This window comes from Nelumbo nucifera, chromosome 1, assembly GCF_055504915.1.
Source record: "Nelumbo nucifera cultivar China Antique chromosome 1, China Antique-T2T, whole genome shotgun sequence".
Taxonomy (NCBI): domain Eukaryota; kingdom Viridiplantae; phylum Streptophyta; class Magnoliopsida; order Proteales; family Nelumbonaceae; genus Nelumbo; species Nelumbo nucifera.
In genome coordinates this window covers 201,943,944-201,968,620 of record NC_142649.1, presented here as the reverse complement: position 1 = coordinate 201,968,620, position 24,677 = coordinate 201,943,944, and the positions used below count along the sequence as shown (strand labels likewise).

At 31.5% G+C, this 24,677-nt stretch overlaps 1 protein-coding gene across 2 annotated transcripts; it reads left to right on the top strand.

The window, feature by feature from the left end:
- Positions 1-11,862: 11,862 nt before the first annotated feature.
- On the top strand, positions 11,863-21,395 carry LOC104610504 (RWD domain-containing protein). Of its 2 annotated transcripts, none has more exons than XM_010277154.2 (7): positions 11,863-12,143; positions 13,535-13,573; positions 14,189-14,326; positions 17,744-17,883; positions 17,969-18,078; positions 19,112-19,224; positions 20,811-21,395. In XM_010277154.2, the coding sequence occupies exons 1-7, from the start codon at positions 12,006-12,008 to the stop codon at positions 21,192-21,194; spliced, it is 1,062 nt and encodes a 353-aa protein (XP_010275456.1). In that variant the 5' UTR covers positions 11,863-12,005; the 3' UTR covers positions 21,195-21,395. The 2 variants fall into 2 exon arrangements, with proteins under 2 accessions (XP_010275456.1, XP_088751994.1); XM_088895868.1 differs by lacking the exon at positions 11,863-12,143 and adding an exon at positions 13,211-13,443.
- The last annotated feature ends 3,282 nt before the right edge of the window (positions 21,396-24,677 follow it).

Genomic DNA, 24,677 nt, shown 5'->3' with positions numbered 1-24,677 from the left:
TCATATATTTCGGTAAATGCACTTATTTGAACAAGTGTTCCCTGGGAAATACGGGAAATACGTACTTGAATAATTACTAGTAATCTTTTATTCCTCATGTAAAGTTGTATAATTATTGCTTTATCCAGAAAAAAAAAATGACATTATTGAAGGGACAATATTGTTCCATCATGTATTAGCAATCTTCATCACTAACGGGTAAGTAATTTACCTAAGTCTCGATATGGTATTACTTGCATAGGTAAATGAATTGCTTGATCACCATTATTTTTTCACATGACCGACCAATACCGAAACGTGAATGCAGTTTTATTTCTTTTCCATGGGACCCACCAACTTACTCACCCCAACTTCCATGGAAACAAACAAGGCTTTAGAGGTTCAGACGACCTTATCTCACTGAATAACTTTTAACATTGATGTCTAAAGCCTCATTACTTTAAATATTGAAAAGGGTATAAATTATTGATTAGGTTTCCTCCTTGATATGGATGGCTATCATAAGGGAACATGCAATACACATGTGAACGTAAAGATACAAGTAGCATGGTATGTGTGTGTATCTATGAAAGTGTGAATAAGTGTCATAGATTTAGACCAATCTGATATAGTCCAATGTGAGTCCATTACAAATGGACCAGGTTCAATCCAATCCAATGAATATTTTGAACCATTTTGGACCAGTCCAATATGTTAAAATTTGTTTTCATTTAGATTGGTTTCAACCCAAACAGGCCCATTGACGCCTATATTCTTATCTTATATCAATGGATAGATATTGGCTTAATCCAACCCAATCCAATATAAGTTTATTACGGGTGGATCATGTCCAATCCAATCTAATAAATATTTTGTATTGGATCGGTCCAATTCAATATGTCTTGCTGGTCCATCCAATCTATCCAAATTAATTTTGAACCGGATTGGATGGGGTCCAGTCTAAAACTAGTCCATTGACACCCTTGAATGACCCTATCTAAAGTTTGATTTGGAAAACAAATAAAGGGAAATTTGTTATTTTACATTTTCATTTAGTATTGCTTATTTGATAAATAGACACAAATCAAACTTTATATATCATATGAAAGGAAAATTGAGTGTGATAAATAATAATTAATTTATTGATGTTGGATATAAAATATAAAATTTAAAACAAACCCAAAAATGAATTTGTTTTCCTAGTGGCTGGTCAATAGTTTAACCTTTTGGGTCATATGCACCATTGATTTCATAATTAAACAATAACAATTAAAAGAAAATATAAAAATGCAAAACATACGAAAAAATATAAAAAACTCTATATAAGACATTTGGACACATCTCTAATGTGTTATATTAATCATATTAAAAATTAGACATGGTAAATAATAATTGTTTTTAACTTTTTATTGATAATATAACTGAAATACAAAATTCAAAACTAACCTAAAAGTGAAATTGCTTTATTGTTAATAGATGGTAGATTAATTCAATATTTTAGGTCAAATGTGTCAACTCATGAAGTTATAATTAAATAATGAATTTTAGAAAAGATAGAAACACAAAAATATACAAAAAATATATAAATTATGTAACAAAAAGTTGAGCATATCTCTATATTAATGAACCATAATAAGTGTAACAAATAATAATAGTTTTTATAGACACGGAAATATAAAAGATTATAGATTTTGAAAGCATATTATATACTATCATCATCACAAAAGTTGTAACATGCACAACACATACACGGTATACATACTAGTATGTGTGTGTGAAAGTCCATTAATTTTGAAGTCTACAAATTACATAGGTCCAAACGATGAAATGATAATTCCATGAATTGCACACCACACCACATGAACCACATTTCCCCCTTGATGTTATTCATTTGATGAATCAATAATTGAATGGGTTGTTTTGGATTGTCTTAAAAAACACCATGCCCAACCCCAAGCACAATTGGAACCCCTTACACAGTTATTAATAACCAAGGTTTTAAAAACCAACATGGAACCAGAGCTGTTTTGGCTACTAGTTTTTGGGTTGATAGTTCGACTGTTTGATTCAAACAATCAGCCTTTTTTTCTAATTTAAACAAATAAAAAATAATTAAAATAAAAATGACCAAAAACCGTTAAATGGGTTGACGATTCGACCACCTAGGTCAATGGATCCCTGACCAAATCAACGGTTTTGGGCCAAGGACCAGGTTTAGGGTAAAATGGAGTCGGTTTCCTGGATGATTCCTAGGCTGAATGGCTTGACCGTCCAGGTCAACGACATATAGAAAACACTACTAATAACTTAAAAAAAATTACATATTTCATTGTATTTGTTGTTCTATCTACAAAAAATGCCATTACGTGAACAGGATATCCCTTTTGTTAAGTGGTGATTTGATCTCCATTTGAAGCCATTTTTTTAACCCATAACCCCCAAGCCAGTGGCAAAGAATTTGATCCCATGTCTTTGTTACAAATTGCCATAGAGTGAAGGGCCCGTTTAGTTTGTGGGAATAGGAGTCTAGAATTGAAAGCAACTAATCCGGTTTCAACTATTTGGGTGGACACAATTGGAATCCCATCTCCATTTCTGGTGGAATGGCATTCTCCCATTTAATGGAATGACCATTCCCTCCCCCTTCCTTAGAAATAAAATCCCATTCCAACTGATTCCAATTCCTATTCTCATTCCTGTATGAATCAAACAGACTATGGGAATAGACCATTTCAATTCTAATTCCAATAGATTTTGGTTCCAATTCCAACTGTGAACCAAACGGACCCTAAAGACCTATAAGCTAAGCCACTATTATTTGGTTGAACCGGCTAGCTCAATCCGATTTAGCTCGACTCCATTGTTTTGGTTAGTTGAGTGGACCTACTATTATCTCTCTCTCTCTCTCTCTCTCTCTCTATATATATATATATATATATAGTGGTCAAGAAATTTTCTCCTTTTTTTGATTTTTTTTTATTCCATGTCATTTTTGAAACAACCAATGAGATGCATTTTCCCAATAACCTAAATAATCTCTTATCATAAAATTACTCCTAAACTACCTCCCCCACTTTCTCCAAAATTATCTCTAATTCCTATTTATCTTCTAAATTATCTCTAATTCCTATTTATCCTCTCCCCTACATTTTATCCATATAAAGAAAGTTTGGATTAAAAAATGTATTTAAATATTCTAACAAAATTATATAATAAATTTAAAATGTTTATTAAAAACATAAAACATAATTTTATATTTTTCCAAAATATATCATGAAATTATGTACTAACAATTTAAATTATATTTTTTTCTGATTATCAATTTAAATAATTTAAATGTTTTATGGATCACCAATTTAAATAAATAATTATTTATCATAACTAGATTTTAAATAGTTAAATAATGAAATTATGTAATAAATTTTAAAAATGTCTTCAACGTAGAAAAATAATTATAACATAATATTGAAATTAATAATAATTTAATATATTACAAAATTAATAATGAAATTAGGTAATAGTAGTATAAATTATGATTTTATGGATAATTAAATTAAATAAATAATTAATATTTTAAAATTTAAATATTTCACATATTATTTAAGCATTTAAATAACTAAAGATTTAACATAAATAGATTTTAAATATTCAAAATAAAGAAATTATGTAATAAATTAAAAAAATATATATAAAAAGTAGAAAAATAATTATAACATAATATTGAAATTAATAATAATTTAATATTTTTACATAATATTGTAAATAATTAATTTCACTTATATCAAGTAATAATTTGAGAAAATAACTTTCAAAAAAGTTAATATCTATTAATAATAGTTTTAAACACTTAATCTGTATTTATTATATAATATATATATTAAAATCAATATGTATTGTCATTTGTGACATATGCATTTTCAATTATTATATATAAATTTATTCTATTTTATTATTTAACAGAAACTTTCAATAATTTATTGAAGATTAAATTACTATTATTGAAAATTTTAAATTTAAGTCGTTGTACTTATTGTATTTTTGTTATAATTTATTGATTAATATTTATTAGAGATTAAACTATTATTTGAGATTATACTATTTATTGACTAAGTTAATATATTTTAGTACTTATTGTATTTTTGCAATTTTCGTAATTATTATATTTTTTATTATCAATATATTTTCAATAATTGTGTATTTTTGCTATAAAATTTTAATAATTATTGGAGATTAAACTATTGTTATTTATCAAAGATAAGACTATTAATTTAGCTGAAATTATGAGTGTTCATGAGTTGGTTTGGTTTAGTCGGCTATTTGGCCAGCCAAATTGACTTTGTCAGGTTAGGGAGTTGGTCAGCTAAAACCAACTAACCTTTTGTGAAAACCGAACCACTCAATTTGTATCGGTTTGGGTCGATTTTTTGGTTTGGTTAGTTTGTTCAAAAGATTAAAACTTAAAAATTTATTTTAATTTTAAAAGTTATAGTGCAATTATTAAAAAATAAATTTAAATATTGGATTTATGATATAAAACATTTTAAACTAAGAAATATGGGAAAATTCTCACTTTTCCATGTTAAAAATTATATTTAAAATATAAAATATTAATATACATCAATGGTTAGGTTGTTTGATTTTGGTCAGTTTACAAATGGCCAAAGTGAAACTGATCCAATTTGGTCAAATTGGGAAATTTATGAACCAAAACCAACCTAAAATACTAGAAAACCGACTAACTCGGGTCAAGTTAATCGGGTTGGCCAGTTTCATCAGTTTGATAAATAAACCTAACTAAAATCAATTATTGTTATTTTTGTATTATAAAAAAATTATTAAAAGTAGTATATAAAATATGAATAATTATTAATTATTTAAAAGTTGAAAATATAAAACAATTGTATACTCCTGTGTGTTTTTGTTAGGGTCATTTATTAGAACACACTTTTAAGGATGGCAATTTTTCTCATCCCTAATGGGGACCTGACTTCCCCGACCCAATGGGGCTAGGGATGGGGATTGTTTTGGCGGGGTGGGGGCAGGGACTGGAATGGGAATTGAGGTCCCCGCCCCGCCCTGACCCCGATGATATATGTATATATATATTAAATGTTATTTATTTTAAATATACTATTATAATATTTATATTATATATACATATATATATATATATATATATATATATATATCAAGACATATTTAAAACATTATTTATAATTAAAAATTTTATTTATTTAAAAAAATATTATTATCTAAAAACATTTTGGGGATTCGGGTCCCCATGGGAACCCATCCTTATTGGGGATCGGGGATGGGGTTAATTTCAGAATCAGGGTCAAGGACAAGGAATATGATGAAATTATGTACTAACAATTTTATATTTTCACAATGTACTAACAATTTAAATTATGTTTTTTTTCTAGATTATCAATTTAAATGCTTTTCAAATATTTAATAATATGTAATAGTTTTAAATAAATAAAATTCAAATAACAACAAATTTTAAATATTTTATAGATTATTTAAATATTAAAAAAACTAAATATTTATCATAACTATATTTTAAATAGTTAAAATAACAAAATTATCTAATAAAGAATTTTATATTTTTACAAAATATATCACAAAATTATGTACTAACAATTATGTTTTTCGGACCATCAATTTAAATGTTTTTCAAACATTTAATAATATGTAATAGCTTTAAATAAATAAAATTCAAATAACAAAAAAATTTAAATATTTTATAGATTATTTAAATATTTAAATAACTAGATTTAAAATAGTTAAAATAACGAAATTAGGTAATAAATTAAAAACAATTATTTAAAGCAAAAAAATAATTATTACATAATATTCAAATTAATAATAATTTAATATCTTTACATAATATTGTAAATAACTAATCTAAAAAAATAACCTTTATTAATAATAATTTTAAACTTTTAATGCGTATTTATTATATAATTATATATACTAAAATTAATATTTATTGTATTTCAATAATTATTTATTTTTTTGTGATAAATGTATTTTTAATGATTATGTATAAATTTATTTATTTTTTATTTAACAGAAAAGTTTCAATAATTATTTGAGATTAAACTATTATTAGTGAAATGTTTAAATTTAATTTATTGTACTTATTGTATTTTTGTTATAAATTTTTGATTAATATTTATTAGAGATTAAACTATTATTTGAGGTTATACTATTTATTGACTAAGTTAATATATTTTTAGTACTTATTGTATTTTTTTTCATTATCAATATTTTTTCAATAATTTTGTATTTTCGCTATAAATTTTCAATAATTATTAGAGATTAAACTATTGTTATTTATCAGAGACGATACTATTAATTTAGATGAAATTATGAGGGTTCATGAGTTGGTTCGGTTCGGCCGTAGGCTATTTGGCCAACCAAATTGACGTGCTCAGGTTGGGGAGTTAGTTAGCTGAAAGTCTGAAACTGACTGACCTTTTGTAAAAATCGACTCATTCAAGTTGCATCAGTTTGGGCCGATTTTTTGGTTTGGTCAGTTGGTTCAAAAGATTTAAACTTAGAAGTTAAATTTAATTTTAAAAATTATAGTACAATTATTGAAAAATAAATTTAAAAGTTAGATTTATGATCTAAAACATTTTAGACTAAGAAATATGGAAAATTTCTCACTTTTCCATATTAAAATTATATTTAAAATATAAAATATTAATATATATCCATGGTTAAGTCGTTCGATTTTGGTTGGTTTATAAATGGCCAATGTGAAATTGATCCAACTTGGTCGAATTGGGAAATTTTTTAACCAAAGCCGGCCTAAAATACTAGAAAACTGACCAACTTGGGTTGAGTTGATCGGGTTGGTTGGTTTCATCAGTTTGATGAATAAACCTAACTGAAGTTAACTATTGTTATTTTTGTATTATAAAAAAATTATTAAAAATAGTATATAAAATATGAATGATTATTAATTATTTAAAAAGTTGAAAATATAAAACAATTGTATACTCTCTTGTGTGATTCTATTAGGGTCATTTACTAGAACACATCTTATAGTTTTACATATTTACTTAAATCACCTTATAATTTCATTTTATTAAAACATCTCATATATTTTACAACTTATTTACTTAATCAACCTTTCATTAAGGAGTGTTTATTTTTTCATTAGGCCCATGATTTTTATTCCAAAAATACCCTTAACACTTTTTTTTGTACAAAAAAAAACAAAATTAACCAAATATAGCCAATAGAATGGTTGCCCGTGCCTTATAAAGGGCAAAAATGATATTCTTATTTTTATTTTCTTTTGATTCAATTTATTTAAATGAACATTAGCGTCAACACTATCATTTTCCACTGTCATCTAATGGAAGATTGATTAAATTCATTGCAAATTATAAGTGGTGTTTTAGTAAAATTGAAACTATAGGGTAGATTTTAGTAAATTCATAAAATTATAAGGGGTATTTTAGTAAATGACCCTTTCTATTATTTAACTTTTGCTTAATAAATCTTGTGCATCACACGGGTCCCGCTAATATATATTAAAACAATGAAGTCTTTCTCCTTTTTCTGAATTTTTTAATCCATGTCATTTTCAAAACTACCAATTAGAAACTCTACTTTCCCAAAAAAATCATCCTAAAATCTCTCTCTCTCTCTCTCTCTCTCTATATATATATATATATATCCCAGGTTCCAATAACCTAAATAATCTAATATCCTAAAATTTATCCTAAATAACCTCCCCAACTTTCTCCTAAGTTACCGATAATTCAGTAGAGAGCTTTCTCCTAAATGATCTATAGTTATTATTTATCTTCTCCCCTAATTTTTATCTACATCTATCTAAAGAAAGTTTGAATTAAAAAAAAAATATTTAAATATTCTAACAAAATTATATAATAACTTTAAAATATTTATCAAAAAGACAAAATAATTATAATCGATTTAATAATATTCATATTATTAATAATTATATATTTTTTACAAAATTCATCAAGAAATTATGTACAAACAATATAAATTATGATTTTTTAGATTATTCAATCTAAATGTTATTCAAATAATAAAAAAACTAACATTAGAATGAAATATTATTTAAATATTGTAATAACTAAATATCTTCAATAACAAAACATTAAAATTAATATTTTAAATAAATTAGTAATATATTTTAAATAGTTACTGAATAACTTTTAATTATAATAAATATATTAATATTTTAAATATTTAGTTAGATAACTAAATATTTTAAATAACCGAATATTTACCATAAATAGATTTTAAATAGTTAAAATAATAAAATTATGTATTAATGATACTATAAATTTATGGATTATTAAATTCAACAAATAATTAATATTTTAAAATTTAAATAATGATATTATTTCAATAAATAACTAATTCCATTTATACCAATTAATAATTCTAGAACATAACTTTCAAGAAATTATTGTTTATTAATCATAATTTAAAAAACTTAATCTTTATTTCTTATATATTTATCAATACTAAAATTAATATTTATTATATTTCAGTATTTATTTATTGTTTTTTGTGATAAATATATTTTCAATAATTATGTATAAATTTATTTTTGTTTTGTTATTTAGTAGAAAGTTTTCAATAATTATTGGAGTTTAAATTACTATTAATTAGCTTTGTAAATTTAATTTGTTGTGTATTTTTGCTATAATTTTTTAATAGTTATTGGAGATTAAATTATTGTTCATAGGTTTGTTCGGTTCAGTTGTAGGTTGTTTGGCTAACCAAATCTACCTGGTCAGTTTGGGGGGTTGGTCACTCAAGTTATATCGGTTTGGGTCAATTTTCGGTTTGGCAGTTGGTTCAAAAGATTTAAACGTAAAAAAATAAATTTAAAAATTAAGTTTAAATTAAAAAATACAATCACATTATTAAACAAATAAATTTTAAAAAATAAATTTATGATATAAACTATTTTAGCCTAAGAAATATTGGACTTTTCCCACTTTCACATATTAAAAAAATATATTTAAAATATAAAAAAGAATATATCTATGGTCGGGTCGTTCAATTTTATTCAGTTTACAAATGGCCAAAGGGAAACTGATCCAACCTAGTCAGGTTGGGAAATTTTTGAACCAAAGCCAATTGGAAAGATTAGAAACCGAGTTGGTTAATTTCATTAGTTTGATTCAGAATGGCAACGGGATGGGGCGGGGACAAGGAGCCTCTCCCCATCCCCGACCTCGTGAAAATCCCTATCCATGTTCCTGTCCCCATCCTCAACATTTAGAGATCCAAAGTTCGAGAGCTTCATCTTTTGAGTTTAACGTGAAAGCATAGAGGTCTTGATCATGGATAAAACTTGACGTCAAAATAGAGGCAGGCCAAACTTCTTTTGCATCAACTCTCAATCCCATGGTTCAACCGTTATTCCTTTTTTAGACGACCCTGAATCAACCTAGAGTATGTAATAGCTCTGTCATCTTTTCTCTTCTTCTTCAGGTAAGCTCCCCATGCAAGTAATCCGGTTATCAGATATCATCTTGTAATCTCTCATCCGATAATTTCCCTCTCGTTAATCTGGTTGTAACCTCTCATCCGATAATCCCCATGCAAGTATTCCGGTTTAATTTTTAAGTTAAAATTTTTTAAATCGAATGACCAAATAAAAAAGTCGACCCATATCGATACAACTTGAGTGGATCAATTTTCACAAATGGTTAGTCAGTTTCAGTTGACCAACTCCAACCTGACCAGGCCAATTTGGTTGGCCAAACAGCCTACAACTGAATCGAACCAACTCATGAACACTTATAATTTCAGCTAAATTAATAGTCTCATATCTGATAAATAATAATAGTTTAATCTCCAATAATTATTGAAAATTTATAGCGAAAATACAAATTATTGAAAATTTATTGATAATGAAAAAATAGAATAATTAAAAAAATACAATAAGTACTAAAAATATATTAAATTTGTCAATAAATAGTATAATCTCAAATAATAGTTTAATCTCTAATAAATATTAATCAATAAGCTATAAAAAAATACAATAAATACAATAAGTACAATAAATAAAATTTATTTATTTTAATAATAGTAGTTTAATCTCCAATAATTATTGAAAGTTTGCTGTTAAATAACAAAACAAAAATAAGTTTATACATAATTATTGAAAATACATTTATCACAAAAAAATAATTATTAAAATACAATAAATATTAATATTAGTGTATATAATTATATAATAAATATATATTAAGAGTTTAAAATTATTATCAATAAATACTAGTTTTTATGAAAGTTATTTTCTTGAATTATTAATTGATATAAGTGAGATTACAATATTATGTAAAAATATTAAGTTATTATTAAATTTATTTCATTATTAATTTTGTAAAATATTAAATTATTATTAATTTCATTATTATGTTATAATTATTTTTCTACTTTTTAGATTTTGTTTTAAATTTATTACATAAATTCTTTATTTTAACTAATTTAAAATTTAGTTATGATAAATATTTTGCTATTTAAAATATTTAGTTATTTAAATACTTAATAATATATAAAATATTTAAAAATAAAAATTATTTATGAAATTTAATAATCCATAAAATTATAATTTATACTATTATTTCATAATTTCAATATTAATTTTGTAAGATATTAAATTATTACTAATTTTAATATTATGTTATAATTATTTTTCTACTTTTAAGAAACTTTTTAAATAATTTATTTATTTCAACTATTTAAAATCTTGTTATGTTAAATATTTAAATAATAATTAAAATATTTAAGAATTTTTGTTATTTACTGAATTTAATAATCGATAAAGTTATAATTTATACTATTAAGACATAATTTCGTTTTGATTTTTTAAGACATTAAATTATTATTAATTTCTATATAATCTTATAATTGTTTTTCTACTTTTTAGATTTTTTTTTTAAATTTATTACATATTTTCTTTATTTTAACTATTTAAAATCTTATTATGTTAAATATTTAAGTAAGATGTAAAATATTTAAAATTTTTTGTTATTTTAATTTTATTTATTTAAATGTATTACATAATACTAAATATTTTGTTATGTAATTATTTATATATTTCTAATATTTTGTTATTTAAGATATTCGTTTATTGAAATATTTAAGTAAGATTTTATTTTTTAATGTTAAATATTTATTATTTGAATAACATTTAAATTGATAATCCGGAAAAATAGAATTTAAATTGTTAGTACATAATTTCGTGATATATTTTGTATAAATTTAAATTTTTTTTTTTATTTTTAATAAACATTTTAAAGTTACTATATAATTTTGTTAGAATATTTAAATAATTCATATCTTAAAAAATTAAATTTAAATTAAAAAAAAATATAATGGCATTATTAAAAAAATAAATTTATGATATAAAATATTATAGACTGATAAATATGGGAATTCCCTAATTTTTTATATTAAGAATATAAAATATTAATATACATCTATGGTTGGGTGGTTCGATTTTGGTCAAATTACAAATGGCCAAAGCAAAACTAATCCAGCTTGGTCGGGTTGGGAAGTTGTTGAGCCAAAGTTGACTGAAAATACGAGTTGGTTGGGTTAGTCATTTCATAATTTTGATGAAAAACTTAGCTAAATTAGTTATTGTTGTTTTTGTATTGTAAAGTATTATTAAAAGTAGTATATAAAATATAAGGGAAAATCTATGAAGTGGAAAAGAGATGGTATCAAAGAGTTTTGACCAATCAAAATCCATCCATGTTTTAATTGAATCCTAAATATAAATAATTATTAAATATTTAAAAATTGAAAATATAAAAAAATTGTATACTTTTTACGTATTTCTACTTTACGGGACCCGGCTTGTTTATCATAATTCATAAGAACCGAAAAAAAAAGTGGTTGTATGTTATGTCCGGTGGTTTACATCTAACAATCCTTCTCCGTGTCTTTCTTCCAGAAAGGCAGAAAGCCAGACGTCTCTGGTCGAGCTTTGCTCGTTCAGACGATCGATGGCGGAAGAAGAGGTACTCTTCGAAGTCGAAGCTGTTCGAGCCGTTTACGATGACGATTGTCTGGTGATACAGAACCTCCCGCCCCATCTCCATATCCATACTAGACCTCGAACGGCCGACGATTCATCTCAACAGGTGATTTACATATCGTTAACCTATTCATTCTCTTCGACCACTTGCTTGTGATTTTTCTGCGATTCCGGCAGGCATTTATAAAATCAAGATAGTCGATTTTGGTTTCAACCTGGATACAATTTTGGGTTTGATGTTGAATCTTTCAGTTTTAGATATAGCATACTTGGGTATATTAAATTTTGTCATCTACAGTGAACGGTGTCAAACCCAAGTATCTGTGTATTTAGTTGCTTACTACTTAAATTAATTTTATATGCTTACACATCCATATACGCATGCTTACGTTACAAAGGGTATGACTTTTGATTGATTGACCTTCATATAAGATTTGCAACTTTAAGTTGATATTTTTTGGTCGTGTAACAACTTCATTGATTATACATGAAGATGAAGCTGAAGCACAATTTATCCTTCTTACAATTCTCTTAAGCATTATTTGAAAGAACGTTTGATGTTAGTATGTTACATAAACAGGGTGTTGGATAAGGAATTTAGACTAAGAAATGAAGTATTGTACATGATACGGTACCCTTGTACTGGTATACTGAGTGTCATGGTTATATAGACTAACTTGTGACTAATAAACCACTTTGGAGAAAATCCATAACCATTAAAGATTGGAGAAATCTAGTAAACTGTATAATGCCCAGGTAATGTTGTTTTACTTTAACTTCTTCTTTGACATGATATAGTTTGCTGGAAGTACCTAGCAGAGTTTCTGCAAAGCTCTTGATTATAATCTCGTGTATACACCCTATTTTTTTCTAATTTCCTTTTCTTTTCTGTTTAAATTTTTATTTATAAGTCTAAGAATAAAGAAGATAGAAACTTATTGGATTTCCCCAAAACTTGACCATTCTTGCATTCTCCAACATGGAAGGCTTCGCTCGTTCGCCCCTCCCTATTAATGACTTGGCTGAGATTGTCGTCCAAGCAACTGGACCAAACACATGGATTGGCGGATCAACCCAGCGCCCTAACCAACAAACAAGCGAGAAAACTACAGTGCGCGCTAGCGCACGAAGCATGATGAAAAACGTGAGCGCGCTAGCAACAAGCAACGGATTGAGCTCTAGCGCTCAAGCCGTTGCGCTAACGCGCAGCCAGCGCAACGGCAGCACGCTAGTGCTCAATCCGTTTTGAATCTTGCTGCAACGGCAAAGCGCGTTGCGGCGTCCTAGCGGGTGCCTGAACTTGCAGCCTTAGCTTGCTCTCAGGCAACAAGCAATGGATTGAGCGCTAGCACTCAAGCCGTTGCGCTAACGCGCAACAAGGAACCAAATGGAGTCTCATTGAAATGGTACATTATATTGTCTCGACTTTTATCTTTTGTACGGCAACAGCAAAGTATGCCTAAGTATTTTTAACAATTGACTTTTTTTTTGTTGCAGTTTGTGGAAGCTATTCTTGGAATACGAGCTGGTCCCCAGGTGCACGTTAACATATAATTATTGGAACATTTATGCTATCAGCTTTAATATATTTCATCATCGTCATCATCATCATCATCATCATAATAATAATAATCACCATGCCTTATCCCAACTATATGGGGTCAGCTACATGAATCCTGTTTCGCCCCATTCTATTTAAAGCTATCAGATTTAATATATTTGCTATACCCAAATGAAATAGATTACTTGAGCCTCCAGTGGATGCAATAAGCCATTGAAATGAAATGGATTTATTTATTTCTTGTTTCCTTTAAGCAAGCACCCTCAAGGGAAAACAATATTTATAAAGGAAACTGTAATGTTTTGCTCTGAACTTCCCCCATGCTCATTGACTGGTTTTTTAATACTATGCTGTTTGACTATCACTATAAAGATATTTAATGTGGTAGCTTTTCTACTATTGTTTATGAAAATGCACCATGTTCTTTTAGGATGTTTTATAGATGCCATATCCAAAGAAGAAGGGATGTTGGCGAAGTCGATATAAGCTTTCGTTTGCTTTCTGTAATATGCAGATTTATAATTACAAAAAAAAGAAGCATATGTGTAAGTAACTCAACATGTGCTAATTTACTTTATTTTCTGTAGCAGTATCCCAAGGAACTGCCTTATATTGATATCATAGAATCCAAAGGTCTTGATGGGAAGCGACAAGCACATTTACTAACTAGGATACAAGAAAAAGCCCATGCACTCTCCTCCTGTCCAATGCTCGTAGCACTTTGTGAGGTAACTGTTGATTCAATTTAGATCTAGCAAATCTGAATATCTGATTGATTTTGGATTTTGGAAGGTACATGGATGTTATTGTTCAACTAAAGATGAGAAAGACTTAAAGGAAAGTTACTTTGTAGCTTGCATACTTGGTAGGAAAGTTACCTTATGTAACAACATTTTCCCTTAGGAAAACATGTTTCCTGAAGATGCCCTTTCCATTCGGAAAGGCATCTCATGAGAGAGTATTCTGTGGAAGATATTAGACACTTTGGTCATATGATATATCCTGTTATTGTATATAGTTGTATTGCTTGTTTTGTCTAACTCACAACTTTCCTTGTTATATCCTGGACGATTCTCTTAAGAATGGTTCATGCTATGTTATTTGTTGCTTTGTATTTGATTTGTAGCATTTACTAGCTTGCATTTGTCAGACTATGTTTCCAATGTACTTAGAATCATGAAACACTTTTCGTGCCTACCCTTGAAGTGTTTGCATGCTAATCAAAGATTTCCTCTCACCTTTGCAATTATTTACATGACCATGCTATATTTCCAATATATTTGCAAATTATAAAGTATTATTGTGCTTTTAATTTGTTTAATTTCTTTTGATAGCATACAATCAGAAATATCTTCTATTAGCTTCATCTTAGCAAAAGGAAAAGTTAGAAATTATTTGATTGAATCCTTTATTATATTTTGATCTTTCTTCTATAAATATTTTAAGAATGTAGCAAAACTTGAAATTTATGGTTGAAAAGAAAACTTTCCATTCATGGAGGTGATTTTTACTTTAAGTAATTTATGTTAGGTGCCATTGCTTGGTGCAATGGTAAAATCTCGTGATGACAAGCATGAGAATGCCACTTTGAATCTGAGAGCAGACCTTTTGTGGCAAAAAGTGTTGGACGTTAGATCTCTATTTAGCCTACCCTTCCCAAAGCCCTACATGGCTGGGACCAAAATTTGATAATGGCCATGTTAATTGCTGTTTGGTTCTTTGGTGCCATTGTAGGTTAGATAGAAACATGCAAACACTCTTAATGAGATGAATCTTAAATCTCAACTGCATAGTTGTCAAGGCATATATGCGATTCTAGGTAAAAGTGGAACATTCCTATCCTAAGTGACATAATTTGACAAAGAGAATTTAAATTCTAGGTTGATTCCCTAGTTTTAGTGTTTTACATACCAATGATCTTGCATATAAATTGAAAAATAACAATTTTCTTTACTAAGTAACAATGAGTTTCATATCAAAACATGGCAAATCATTATACCTAAAAGACAGTAACATTTTAGTTATTGATTTCAATTTTCTGAACACAATGTTATAATATAATAAGCAATGTCATGTCATAAAACTATTAGCAACTAAAGAAGGCTATATTTTTATACTAACGAAGATGTAAGACAGAGATAATAACAAAAAGAAAGGTTGAGCCCCTATTCTTTTTAATAGAGAGGGGTAATTGAAAAAAGAGAAAAATCGATAAAAAAGGAGAAAAAGTGGCCTTGCTCTCTTTTATCCTAACCTTGTTTTTCTCTTTCCCTCTTCTGAAAACCTTGAATCTTTTAGGGGCCATTGCTTGGTGAAATGGTAAATCTTGGGTTAACAAGCATGAGTATGACAAAGGCCACTTTGTGGAAAAGAGCCAAAATTAGGTATATATCCAGTCCACCCCTCCAAAGAATCTGGATAGATAGGACCAACATAGGTAATGGCCCTTTATCAAACACATTTTAATAAGATGCACCCATAGTAATGATATGACAACAAGGCATTCACTTTGTAATTTTTACCTCCTAGGCAGTCACGATACCTTTCAGTAATGGCATTCAGGCTCTGGACAATGTCTTGATAACCATGTTTAACTGCTTCCTGTTTCAACTATCATTTTGTGGTCTTTATGACTTCTATTTGATGCTTTATCTCTATATTTATATCATTAATAACTTTAGGTGAAGCCTTGATAACTATGGTTACCCGCTTCTTGTTTCAACTATCTATATGTGATCTTCATTACTTCCTCGTGATGCATATCAATGTTCAAGCTGCATAGATGTTTTGCATCAGATGGTACAATGTGTCAGATTAAGGATTCCCTGATTCTCCAACACAATCTGTTATTGGTGTCCCAAGAGGGTGACTGCAGAATCTCCAACACAATCTGTTTTGCATCAGATAGTACCATGTGTCAGATTAAGGATTCCCTGATTCTCCCTCAGGCGTGCCTAGGCGCACAGGCGAGGCGCATTTTAGGGTAGGTGCCTCGCCCAGGTCCTAGGCGCAGCCCATTCAAAAGGCGCACACCTTTTTCCTTTTTTTGAGTCTAGCGGCTGGGCCAGTCTTCTTAAAAGCAATTAAAACTATAAAATCATTATTTTTTGTGTGAAAACTCAGAATTTAAGACCCTAACATGGACTTGTTTGGGCTTGCCTCGAGGTGCGTGGCACAAAGGCGGCTCGTAGAATTAGGAATGTAATGCCACATTAGCTACTTGATTTAATTGAGAAAAAAGAGATTGTGGGTTTTATATGCTTGAAAATGTTTTATATGTTTGATTTCATTTTTAAATTCTCATTTGAATATACTTTACATATTCTGTTTATGTATTTTAATTTTAGATAATAGGTTTTTTAAAACATTTATTTTAAAATTTAAGTTTATATTTTTATTAATATTATGTTTTATAACTTTTTGATTTTTTTTTTGAATTTTTTTTAGATTTTTTTTAATTGTGCGCCTTGCCTCAAAAAGGTGCGTGCCTTGCCTTGCGCCTTGTGCCTTTCGCTTTTAAAACACTGTTATGGTTATAACATGAGTAATTTGATAATTATTTTGCATTCAAAAAGTTTTTGTTACAAAGGATAAGAAGGAATTATATCTGTGCCTTATAAGCAGATAAAGATAAAGGTTATCATCATCATCATCATTATTATTATTATTATTGTTATTATTATTATTATTATTATTATTATTATTATTATTTTGTATCTTGAGATGAACATGCCAAGGTTGAACTCAATTCACCTATATATATATATATATATGAAAAAGTATGTGAAAGAAAGCACCAGTGTCATGAAAGAAAATAGGCCATGGTAACTACTAAATGATATCAATGACCTTGTTTTATTTTTCTGTCTCTGGAGTTGTGTGTGGCATATGTTGTTACTGGTCACATACATATGCTCTATTGCAGTGTTAATTTGCTTCTGCTGAAATAGCAGTTATGTGTAACACATGTACCATGAAAATTTGTAAGTTAGGTACTCATTATCTGAGTATAAGATTGAAGCAATACCCAGATGGATATGCCATTGACATTGAAATATTTGAACTTTTATTTGCTTATCTTAATCATATACTAGAAATAGCTTTCAGTACTTGTGCAATATATTGATTGATTGGAATTTGAATAGGAAGCAGTGGAGACACTCTCTAACATGAACCACCCTGATGGAGATTGCCCATTATGTCTGTATCCCTTGGTTCCAGATGATAGTTATGATGATTTTTTGCCATTTATGAAGTTAATGTCTTGTTTTCACTGTTTCCACAGGTAAACTTTTGTTCTTTATTTATCTTGATCCACTTTTTAGTGTTGGTAAATCAGGAGTTCAGATATTCTGTTTGCCCATTTCCAGTGAATGCATTATTAGGTGGTGGAAATGGCTTGAAGGGCAAAATGAAACCAATGCTGGTAATTCGTCTGATGCATCTGTTCTCCCTTCCAGAGATTTAAGGAGACAACAAGGTAAATATACTTTATAGGAGGGCTATTTTAATTAGATTAAGTAAGACAGAGGTAATGAATACCCAAAAGAAGACAAAAAGGTAATGAGCATAATTATGGGAATCTAGGACTAGCCCCAATAGTCTCCATGGTCTTTGGAGGAAGTTTGGTTTGTCATTTTTTATTTTGCTTGGGGTTGTTTTGATGGAAATGGGGGCTGTCTGCAGCTATTTGTTTTTCTTTTTTCTTTCTTGCTTGTGCTTGTGGTGAATACCATGTCTCATTCTGATTCTTCTATTTTTCCTTCTTTTTAAACCTTGAACTAAATTAAATTAAGAATTGGAGAAGTGTAAAATAACAAGGGAGAGGTCTAGCTTACAGAGGTGCAATTTGGGTTGGCTTGGGTTGGGGATTTGTTAAAACTTAAATGGGCCCAAACCCCAACATGAGTTCAATGTAGTTGAGATTCTTCAAATTGGACAAACAAGAGAAGAAAAGGAGAGCACTCTCACATTGGCGGTGGTGTAGAATAATCAAGCCTCAAGGGTTGTTTTGGGTGGTTCAGTTGGAGTTCAATCTTTTTGTTTTGGTTTTGTTTCAGCGTTGATGTTTGTTGATGGCTGTTATTGTTGGGTTCTTTGGTTTTGGGTTGGTATTCACCTCTTTTGTGTTCCGTCTTTCTTAATAAAATTTTCTTATATATATATTCTGCTTGCCTTTTTTGTCATTATCTTCAATATTTTATTTTTTGTGTGTCAGGTAGTTCCCTTGGATCCAATCTGGTTTTTATTCCCTGTTTTCTCTGTCGTTAATAATTTGTCCTTGTCTGATTTCTTACAAAAGCAATGTTGTATCTGATTTAAAAAGTAGAACCTGCATGATGACTATATCTGTCAATATGATTGTCAAGGTAGACAAACCTCTAAAGTTAGATCCTTAAAAACTTGTTCAATTGTACTTCTGACATTTAAAGATGAATAATGGGTTTACTGTAATTTTATCACATCCAATTTCAACATGTTTCTCACCAAGGCATAGTTGATATATGGTTTAGATGTGCAAGTAATGAAGGAGAATCTGGGAAACTGTCCTGTCTGCCGCAAGGTTTTTCATGCCAAGGATATTGAACATGTGCTCAACTTGGTTGGAACTCATTCATCTCAGTTGGTATGTTTCTATGCAGTTATAATCTTCTGCTTTGCATTGGAACTTTATTAATCTCTTTGCGGGAAGTGTAAGGGGCTGTTCTGATAACAGATGAAGTGGCACTCTATACTCGTAAAAAAAGATGAAGTGGCTGAACTGAAAGACTCATTGCATATAAGTTTTTGAGAAGATTCGTGAATATATATATATATATATATTTCACGAATATTTTATTATTTAATTATTTTATCCATTAAATGATGGCAATTTTAGTACGTAAATTAGCTACTTGTCTAAATTTGTCATGCACAGGGTCCTGTACCATGTGATATCTGTGAATGGTTCAGCAGATGTCAAAACATTATTTTAGATAAGAGATACAAAAAGCAAGGAGTTGCATAAACTAAGCATGTCTTATTAAGAGGTAGACTATCATTATGTTGAGAACTATTATTTTAAAATCATGATTTCATATTATATCTCATTGTAGACTGTAGATTAAAAATTTCCTCAGAAAAAGCAAAACCACTTTAAAAGATAAAAGAAGGTAATTTATGAAACTATGCTGGCTGAGATGTCAATGTGGTAAATCACATTTTGGTTTTGGTACGACAGCTTCTGAGTTTTGTGTTTCCTTCTAATCTTATTGTATTTCTCTTGGACCTTTTTTCTTCTCTTTTCTTTTTTATTTATTTTACCAATAATAAAAGCTCTTGATCTTATTACTGGTAACAAAAAGAATCACCATTTTGTTTCACTTAATAATCCTATGAATCATGAAATTTTGCCTTGGATTCCACCTCCTTCCTTTTCAATGAAGAATATAACTGTAGAACTTGAAGCATGATCAACTTATAAATCCAGGTAAACATTTCATAATTTTTTTGAGATTCCTATATGCGAATGCCAACAGTATTTTACTTATCGAAAAAAGCCAACAGTATTTTTATTGTGAACAGAAGCATACTTTTGCACCAAAATAATCACGAATTATTTCTAATTGTTTATTTATTTTGATCCACTGGTTTTAGAGGCCATCTAAAAGTCAGGGAATGCAATTGAATATGATATTGGTAGCATTTGGTGAATATACATCAAGTCCAGATTGAATTTATTGAAGAAAGTTTAAAGTTCAAATCATCTTTAACACTACAAGCTCCATGGGGCCTTTGAATGGGTTGCTGAATGGGCGAATGTGCATCACATATATATTAGGTTCGCATGAAATAAAGCAACCTGCATTTTTATGATGGATAACCGTATTAATGGGCGCAAGCTTATAAATTTTAAGGTCCATCTATACTTCAGATTGTGGTGACTGGACCACGCACATCCAGGATTTATAGAAAAATCTTTAACATAGGATCTAGATTGTGAAGTGGTTGTTACTGTTGAAGTTAATACCAGATATCCATAGAAGGGAAGCTTTTTGATGTTTCTTTTTTTAGATCATGCTCAATATTCACTGATCAAAAAAGGAAAAAAAATTATGCTTAATGCCCCCGAGTTCACAATTTTGTCTATTGCATTCCATGGTACCCATTTCATGGAGTCGGTTTATGTTTTTGCTATTTGTTTTAACAATTACATTCCTATTTTTATTCCAGGTTTTCGAGGAGAGTGAAGCTAATGATGACGAGCTTCTCAAATCTGATGCAGAGAATATCAGAAGGCAGAAATTTGAGGCTATCCTAAAGTTACAACAAGAGAATAGTGGTCTAATTGAACCCAAAAGAAATGAAGTGCTGTTGCCTGGAATGTTTCTTCCGGAATCTGTTAGACCACCCACCACATCCACTGAAGCTGCGGTTGATCCACAGCCTACAGATCCAACTTGCACATCTAAACCTGAAACAATTTCCAGTGATAGCTCGAACAAGCCAAGCACCAGCGAGCACAAAAACTTTGCCATGAGAAAGAAATCAAGAGCTCGGAATCCGAAAAAACAGATAAAAGAATGGGTTAAGAAGGAGCATGTTACTGGGGAATGAGGTGATTGGAGGACCATTTTTTTTGGGGGGGGGGGGGTTTATTTTTTCCAAGTGAGATTTTGTTTCAAGATGAAAAGGTCTTAGTATTTAGGAAAGAAAAGAAAATTGGGGAATATATAATACATGTCAAACAGTTCCAATTAGTTGAATGTATATATTATTTCTTAAAGATGCTGGGCAACCCGCAGCCGTGTCTCCACAGTTATTTTCCAAGCGATTAGCTGAATGTATACCAAGGTTCAAAGTATGGATATATATTGTGCCGATGGCTTTCCGATACGTCCTTCTAGGGGTTGTATCAGATGATGCCATGGTTCAGAGGGTAGCTGGGTTTTAAACCGATCCTTCTGAATTGGTTTTGAAAAAAAAAATAAACAAAACTTAAAAAAAGTACTGCTACAGGCCGATATGCCCTACTTTGAACCTTGTTGTATACTTTATTTGTTTTATATTATTTTTACTATGATAATATTTATGATACTTTTTACTATTATGTTTATTGGTGCCTGAAGCCCTTTCCTTGGAGTCTGAGCGCTGGTGTCTGAGTTCACCTCTGAGGTTGAGAGAATGGTATTGGTGCCTGAGCTGAGTTCATTGATTCCTGGGAGTCTGAGAGTGAAAATGGAAACTAAGAAAGTGAGAAGATAGAAGGTGAAAACAGTGTTGGCCAGAGAGAGGTCATCGCCGGAGAGAGAGACGACATAGTTTTGGTGGCGCTAGCCGTCGGTGCTTGAGTTTGCAGAGTGAAAACGGTGCATTTGGGTTTGTCGGTTTTGAGAGTTTGAGAGTGAGAAACTGAAAATGAGAAGAAAAGTGAGAATTGAGAAGATAGAAGATGAAAACGGTGCTGGTTGGAGAGAGAGAGAGAGAGAGAGAGAGAGAGAGAGAGAGAGAGAGAGAGACCTAGTTTTGATGGTGTTGGCCGCCGGTTCCTGAGTTCGTAGAGTGAAAATGGTGCACCTGGGTTCGGCCAGGCTTTTTTGACAAATCTCGAACCCAACCCGTAAAATAGTCGAGATCGGGTTTTTAGGCCCGAGGTCAAGCCCACGGGCTAAAATGTATGTTCAAACCCGTTCGGGGGCCAGGCTGGGCCGGCCCGTCGGGCTACCCGATCCATGAACAAGTCTACTTGTCACTACTTTTAGCCGCACAGTCAAGGAGTATTTGCACACATTATGAATTTATGATATAAAGAAGATCTATATATTTGGAACCAAGAACATTATTAAACGTTTTATAATTGATTTATTTGTAAAATTGATAAAAACAATAATGAACTTGCTTATTGACATTTAAACGCCATTTGGTGCCACGTCGAATTGTAGTTCCAAGCTAGCTCGCTGGACCTAGTTAGCCTGAGCAGCCTAAAGGTAAAGAGGCGAGCTCGGAAGCCACAAAGACCGCTCCCCTCCTCTCCGGGTCGTCTCCTTTGTCCTCCGAGCTCCTGGTGACCCCAATGCTGAAGGACTTCAAAGTGCCTCCGCTGGATAAGTATGATGGGTCGTTCGACCCAAATGATCATGTAGATTCGTTCCAGTCCCAGATGCATCTAGCTGGGGTTGACGAATCCTGCATGTGCGTTGCCTTCTCTACGACCTTCAAAGGAGTAGCTCGCACATGGTACAGGAACCTTGCGCCAGGGACGATCAAGAGTTGGGCACAGTTTGTGCAGATGTTCACCTCGCACATCATCACCAGCAAGAAGTGTCCGAGGTCACAAGAAAGCCTCCTCAGCATAGTCCCGAGAGAAGGGGAGTCAATCCAAAGCTATATCAAACGCTTCAACGACACCTGTTTACAGATCCTTGACCGAGATCCCGCTGTAAGACTCACGGCAGCAAAGAAGGGTATTACCCACAGGGAATTCAAATGGCACGTAGTGGCAAACAAGCCCAAAGACGTCACCGAATTCCTTAAGCTCGCCGATCAGTTCATCGAGACCGAAGAGGAGATGAACCAGAAGAATGAAGCCCTAGCAGAGAAGCGAAAATGAGAAGATGACAACCCGAGAAATAGTGGCAGCAAATGGAGAAAAAGCAAGTCCCCAACCAGGGGAGGAAACAAGTCAGATCGGCATTCTCAGAGATTGAGAAACTGGTGTACGCGCTGGTTATAGCTGCTCGGAAGCTTCGTCCGTACTTCCAAGCCCACACCGTCGTTGTCCTCACCAACAAACCTCTGAGGCAAATCCTACTCAAGCCCAAGGTATCTGGCAGACTGACGAAGTGGGCCATCGAACTCAGCGAATACGACATCCGGTATGAACCTCGGACACAATTAAGGCCCAAGCCTTGGCCGATTTCGTTGCAGAATATACCTTCAGCGTCGTAATCCCTGGATTGATCGAGCTCGAGTATAGAGAGGAAGCTTCAACTAGCGCGACACCAATCCTGGTTAGAGCAAGGCCGACCTGGGACGAGGATCCCTGGATCCTCCATGTAGACGACTCATCTAATCAACAAGGAAGCGGGGCAGGCATTATTCTGTACGGTCCAAGCGGGGTGAAGCTGGAGTACGCACTTCGGTTCAAGTTTGTAGCATCTAACAATGAAGCAGAGTACGAAGCGGTGATCGCCGGGCTCACTCTAGCGAACGAAGTGCAAGCTAAACACACCGTCATCTGCAGTGATTTCCAGCTCGTGGTCAACTAGGTCACCGACGATTATGAAGCTCGCGACCCCACCATGGCTGCTTATCTATCCAAGGTCAGGGAAGTTCTACGCAGCTTCCAGTCCTATTTCATCATGCAGATTCCAAGGTCCGAGAACGCTGAGGCCGATGCCTTGTCCCGGTTAGCCAACACAAGCAGCAATACCATGAGGACTGTGTATATAGAGAATCTGCCTCGGCCCAGCATTCTCGGGGGGGGGGGGGGCAGAAGAGGTCGCTCTTGTTGCACAAGCATAGCTGAGCTAGATTAACCCACTCGTGAGCTACCTACTTCACGGGACCCTCCCTGCAGATCGCAATGCGGCTAAAAGGGTAGAGCGCCAAGTAGCCAAGCACGTCATGATAGACGGACGGTTGTACCGGAGATCCTTCACGCTCTCCTACTTGCGCTGCTTGTGACCCTTAGAGGCCGATCTCGTTCTTAGCGACACTCATGAAGGCCTGTGTGGCGGACACTTGGGGGGCAGGGCTCTCACCCAGAAAGCGCGGCGGCAGGGGTACTACTGGCCCACACTGAAGGGAAACACACTCGAGCTTGTTAAGAAGTGCGATAAATGTCAAAGGCACGCCAACATCCACCACCGACTTGCTGCCGACCTGAAGTATCTCACCAGCCCGTGATTCTTCGCACAGTGGGGAATTGACATTCTTGGCTCATTCCCGCCAGCGCCAGGACAGAGGAGATTCCTGGTAGTAGCAGTGGATTACTTCATGAAGTGGGTGGAGGCAGAACCCCTAGCAATAATCACAACCCACAACATACAAAATTTCTTTTGGAGGAATACAGTATGCTGCTTCGGGCTACCTCGGTGC

What these genes read in the sequence shown, in the direction of transcription:
- LOC104610504 (XM_010277154.2), top strand. Translation starts at nt 12,006, where the DNA reads ATGGCGGAAGAAGAGGTACTCTTCGAAGTCGAAGCTGTTCGAGCCGTT. An exon ending in CCGACGATTCATCTCAACAG is followed by an intron (nt 12,144 to 13,534) that starts GTGATTTACATA and finishes TTTTTGTTGCAG; the next exon opens with TTTGTGGAAGCTATTCTTGG. An exon ending in TGTTTTCACTGTTTCCACAG is followed by an intron (nt 17,884 to 17,968) that starts GTAAACTTTTGT and finishes GCCCATTTCCAG; the next exon opens with TGAATGCATTATTAGGTGGT.